Genomic DNA, 6000 nt, shown 5'->3' with positions numbered 1-6000 from the left:
AACCGCCTTAGCGGGGGCTAGCAGTGGAGCACAGTGGGCTAACGCACCACTGGTCCACTGTCTCACGCTGCAGACACCTAAAAAACAGTAAATCCACCTGATCCTCCCTGTGTCTGCAAAAGGTTTGTGTGCAGAACGTCGTGGCACAACGAAACAACAAAGTATTTTTAAAAATCCCCTAATAAAAGTAATCAACTAAACACAGACAAAAATAGAATTCACAAGCAGTTCAACAATTATTCAGCAGCAATCTATAGAGCAGCATAGAATTAGTTCTACTAATTGAATTCTAATTCAAGAGTCATGACACGTTTGCATAATCAAACTTTTTACTTTTTGTTTTTCCTTTCTTTGTTTTTATGCCGATGATGCACAGAATTGGCAACTTAGCTTGACAAAGCCAATTGGTCAAAAACTTTAGACTTGTTGGTTCTGCCAATGCTTGGTTTTTTCTATTGCATAGAACAGTTAATGAATAATACTATCAGATTACAGGCTGCTGTTCCGGCGTGCCTCAAACATGTTTTTAAAAATACTTTATTTTATTAATTAAAAAAATCAGCTTTTTAACATAGATGCTTGTGTTTCTTATATCTAGAGGATTAAGGACACAATCAACTACATATAATCGCGACTGAGTTCAATAGGTTTTTTCCAAGGGTGAAAAATTATGCAATAATATTTTAGTAAGGAGACCCAAAAATGGCTCAGCCGGAGATGGCCATAACTGTAAGATCTCACCAACTTGGAGAGCTCGTTGTCATAACCCACCAAGACTGACAAAGCACGTCATCCACCTGAGGTAGTTAGATGAGAATCATGCGATTAGGTGACATTCGCAGTTTGTAACAGATGGGAGATGGGAGTTGTTGAAAAGTAAATAAGCACCTTTAAAAAAATTAACCATTAATTTAAATATTAAAAATCAACAAAATGTGCAGTTTTTGCGACAAATTAAACCACCTCTCAAAAGGCGCCCACTGTATAACTCCTTTGAGCCCCACAAAGTTGCACTGAAATGATTTTTCTCATCTTGGAGGCCTAGACACTAGTGACTTTCTCGCCCCCTGTTTCCCACTCGCTGGTCTCTCAAAATAAGTCTACGTTTGTTTGGATACATGCTGGTTCCAACACTTGTGAGTTGCATTTAAGTGGTCAGGCTTTAGAAGATGGAGCTTGGAAGAGCAAATCCAGTCTTTAAGGCCGGAGATTGGTGGGAGAGGTTATTTAAAGCTGCATATAACTTCAGAGTCTTTGGCACTTCCTCCCATGAAGGTTATATCTTCTGCACATAGTTTCCTGGGAAGAGACCCTCCTTTCCATGTAGCCGGCCCTTCCACCATCCTGAGGCATCTTAGAACAAAACACAGAAAACGATTTTAAGCTAATATCATCAAAAACAAAATTATGTCAAATACTTACAGATCCTCTAAGCATTATTTTATAGTGGTAAAAGGTGATGTTAATTATTTCATCAAATAGTGTAACCATCTTAAAAAACAAAAACTTGCATTGGCATCCTTTTACGACTGATTCAACTTGGAGTAAAAACAAAATAGTACGATCACACCAGTGGTGCTCTTGCTGAGCAAATTTAGTGCACGATCCACAGTTTCACCTGCTGTATGGTGATATGTCACCACTGTAGTCTTATTAGACCTTTTTTTATTCACTTTTTTGAATGGGGTTGCACCTCTGCGAGCCTTTCTTTTTTTGATCAGTCCTACACTTCACACCCCAATCTTGTGTTTATAGACTGTTTTCCAACATACTCTAAATTCTTCCTCTTCTTGTTTACTTTTCATCCACAGTTATTAACTGGTATGATGTACTTCAAATTGAACTTGTACAGTGACCTAATATTACTGTTGATAAAGGCACAATTTGAAAAACTGTTGAGTAATAACATCTTGGTTGTGCTAGCTTGTGCATCACCTCTGGGTCTATGGCAGTCTTGTCAGTGTTCCTACCATGATCATGCTCACAATTTTTATTTTGTCCCTGGCTATAATGTTGATAGTCCTGTTTATTTATTATAACATCTGGGGATATCTGCAACTTTCCCATGCCCGGACTGATGCCTGGTGTTTGGAAGGAAAGGTGCTGCAATAGCACCTGCCATCCTCTCCTGCACTTACTGTCTCTGCAGCTCCCAGGTGACAGCTCCTCCTCCTAGTCTACCCTGCTCTTCCCTCTTGGTACTTGTTTCCGTGATGGAAATGCCAGCTTTGTGGCCCTGGCAGGGGATTAACCTTCACAAATTTGCTGTTAAACACAATTGCAAGTGTGCACATTTTTAAGGAAATTAATAGACCTTTCTCTACATCTATTGTTTGTAAGATCGTGTGGCTCTGAGAACTGATCGAGCAAAAGCTTCCTCTTTATTTTGAGAAATTTGAACTTCGGTTGATGTCTATGACTGTATATTTAGCTAGGACTCCAGAGTCAATCATGCCTTGAGTGTTCTAATGTGCTTTAATCTTATTGTAAGACATTGTCATTGATTAATCTATTTGATTCTGGATTCTCATAGGTAATTATACTTTTTCTCTCTCACTTTTGACCCAATCTGTAAAAAACGGACCCCTTTGAGATAGGTATCTCCTTAGTAGGGAGAAGTTTAACATATCTTGTGGCTTGTTAAACTTAGGATAAAAGTACTCCACAGAGAGCTCTGAAAGGATGCCAGTTGGGTATTGCAGCCATCATACCAATGAGGAGCAGGACCCAATGATAAAGCATGCAACCTTGGTGGGTGAGGGTCCTTATATCCTAGGTAAGGGATGCCCCTAAACATAGGAACATCCCCTGCCCTACAAACAATCTAAACAATCTTCATTTCATTGCAGAATTCATACTTTTTGTTATATAGTGTATATTTACTTCTTGAAACCCCAGTTCAACATTTTGCGGGTTTGCTGTGAATTTATAAACATCCCACCCATCTCCCTAGCAACCAGAAGCCTAGTCTGACTAAGATTTGTTTTTAGGTGCCCCATCTTTGCGTGCTACAAAATGAACTGTCTGACTCTTCCACAAATGATGGAGCAGGGTAACATCAAGAATCCACAAAGTTATGTTGATTTCACTCTTAAAGGTTTCAGCTTGACAGCACATTTAGAGTCATTTGAACTAGTTACTGGTGTCAAAATACTGGTCGTAATTTGCAGCCAGTATTTTTGCAACTAGTAAAGAATTTTAAGAACTAACCTATGTACTAATAGGTCATTTCTTAAAATTCCGAATCATAGTAGGTCAGAATCTGACCTATCTCATGCTTGTTAATGAGATAGGTTGCAAATTTCAACTCATTACAATTTGCAGCCATCATAGAAACAGTGGCCTGCTGGAGTCAACAGACCACCATGTTCGATTGCTTTTTAATAAAGCAAACATTGTTTCTAATGCAGCCCGTTTTCCCTTATGGAAACTGACCTGCGTTTAAAAAGAAATGTTAACATTTTCTGTTTGTTTAAGAGGAGGTATGGGTCTCTCTTATATATGCGTCTTTATATATTCACAAAGGGGAAGAGGTCCCATCTTTTGTGAATGGGTTACCAAGTCTTATGAGGTGTTTGTGACTGTTCAAATGCTTAATACATCTGACCGTAACTTCTTTGTTTGTTAGTTTCAAAATGTTTTAGGATTGTGTTTTAGTTAACTGCCTAGTTTTAAAACATAAAACTGAAAATATTGTATGCTATTTTCATCGTTCGTTTGCTACTTTTAAAAAAATTAAAGAAAAACATTTGTATTTTAGGCTGTGGTCTGGATCCCACACACACACACTGCTGTTTATGACTTCAAGGAAAATACTCAGTTTCTTACATTAAAAAGCTACAAATATAAGTTTCCTCAAAAATGGTGTTTGACGCACAGAACCACTTTTCAGCTGGCATCCCTTCAGTGGCAGACAAAAAACAAGCTTTTGCAATGCAATAGGTCTCGCATTAGGAAAGTTTGAGCTATTGGTATTGTAAATGACAACTTTGTTATTTATGTTTTGTTTTTGAAAATAGCGACATTAATAGCTTTGTCACTTACAATGCCAATAGCTATAACTTTCGCAAATGTGACACCTATAGCATTTGTAATGCAATATGTGTTATATTTACGTGACTTACATGCATTGATATTGCAAATAACAATGGCTTTTATTTATTTTTTAATAATTAATACTTAAACAAAAGTTATTGTAATTTATAATGGCAATAGCTTAAACTTTTGTAAATAACATTTGTGAAGATTATGTTCAGTGTATTTTATTGTGACGAAAATCTAAGAACATTTGTAAAAAAGCTTGAAACATTGAGAGAACATATTTGAACTAGTTGTTGTTGAATGGTTGCAGAGATTGATGCTGTGGTGGCGCTGAGTGATGTTGTGATGGCGAACGAGTGATGCTGTGGCGTTCAGTGATGCTGTGGTAGCGCATAGTGATGTGTGGTGCCCCTGAGTGATGCTGTGGTGGTGCAGAGTGACGCTGTATGCTATGCTATGTTTTGTTTTGCTATCCTATTTTTTGTTTTGTTATGCTATGCTATGTTTTGCTATCCTATGTTTTGATTTGTTATGCTATGCTGTGTTTTGTTATGCTTTGTTTTGTTATGCTATGCTATGTTTTACTATGCTATGCTTTGTTTTACTATGCTATGCTTTGTTATGCTATGCTATGTTTTGTTGTGTTTTAGTATGCTATGCTTTGTTTTGCTATGCTATGTTTTGTAATGCTATGCTATGCTATGTTTTGTTGTGTTTGGTATGCTATGCTATGTTTTGCCATGCTATTATATGTTTTGTTTTGCTTTGTTATGTTTTGTTGTGTTTTGTTAAGCTATGCTTTGTTTTGTTGTGTTTTGCTATGTTTTGTTATGCTATGTGTTGTTTTGTTATGCGATGTTTTGTTGTGTTATGCTATGTTTTGTTATGCTATGCTATGTTTTGTTCTGCTATCCTATACTTTGTTTTGTTATGCTGTGCTATGTTTAGTTTTGCTATCATATGCTTTGTTTTGTTATACTATGCTATGTTTTGTTGTGTTTTGTTATGCTATGCTATGTTTTGTTGTGTTTTGCTATGCTATACTTTGTTATGCTATGCTATGTTTTGTTATGCTATGCTATGTTTTGTAGTGTTTTATTATGCTATGTTATGTTTTGTTATGCTATGTTTTGTTATGCTATGCTATGTTTTGTTGTGTTTTATTATGCTATGCTATGTTTTGCTATGCAATGTAATGTTATGCTATGCTAAGCTTTGTTTTGTTATGCTATGTTGTGTTTTGTTATGCTATGCTATGTTGTGTTTTGTTATGCTATGCTATGTTTTGTTGTGTTTTGCTTTTTTGTTATGCTATATGTTTTGTTATGCTTTGTTTTGTTATGTTATGCTATGTTTTGTTATGCTATGTTTTGTTATGTCATACTATGTTTTGTTCTGCTATGTTTTGTTGTGTTTTGTTATGCTATGCTATGTTTTGTTGTACTATGCTATGTTTTGTTTTGCTATGCTTTGCTATGCAATGCTTTGTTTTGTTATGCTACGCTATGTTTTGCTATTCTGGTGTGTGTGTGTGTGGTTGTATATGTGTGTGTGCGGTTGTGTGTGTGTGCGGTTGTGTGTGTTTTGTTTTGCTATCCTATGCTTTGTTTTGTTATGCTATGCTATCTTTTGCTATGCTATGCTTTTTTTGTTATGCTATGCTATGCTGTGTTTTGTTATGCTATGCTATGTTTTGTTATGCTGTGCTGGTGAGGGTGTGTGAGGGTGAGTGAGGGATAGTGAGTGTGAGTGAGGGTGTGTGAGGGCGAGGGGGTGTGAGGGTGGGTGAGGGTGAGAGGGTTGTGAGGGTGAGAGGTTGTGAGGGTGAGGGGGTGTGAGGGTGTGAGGGTGTGTGAGGGTTAGGGTGAGTGGGTGTGAGGGTGAGCGGGTGTGAGGGTGAGCGGGTGTGAGGGTGAGGGTCTGAGGGTGAGGGGGTGTCAGAGTGAGGGTGTGTGAGGG

The 6000-nt window shown here is 37.5% G+C and overlaps 1 protein-coding gene across 1 annotated transcript in view; it reads right to left on the bottom strand.

The window, feature by feature from the left end:
• Positions 1-521: 521 nt before the first annotated feature.
• MYO1F (myosin IF) overlaps positions 522-6000 on the bottom strand; it is a 273313-nt gene continuing 267834 nt past the window's right edge. Inside the window, exon 28 of the mRNA XM_086947211.1 lies at positions 522-1353. Coding sequence (XP_086803337.1) covers positions 1277-1353 — 77 coding nt within the window. The 3' untranslated portion in view covers positions 522-1276. The remainder of the gene's footprint in view (positions 1354-6000) is intronic.

This window comes from Lissotriton vulgaris, chromosome 12, assembly GCF_964263255.1.
Source record: "Lissotriton vulgaris chromosome 12, aLisVul1.2, whole genome shotgun sequence".
Lineage (NCBI taxonomy): Eukaryota > Metazoa > Chordata > Amphibia > Caudata > Salamandridae > Lissotriton > Lissotriton vulgaris.
This window is presented reverse-complemented; position numbering and strand designations above follow the sequence as displayed.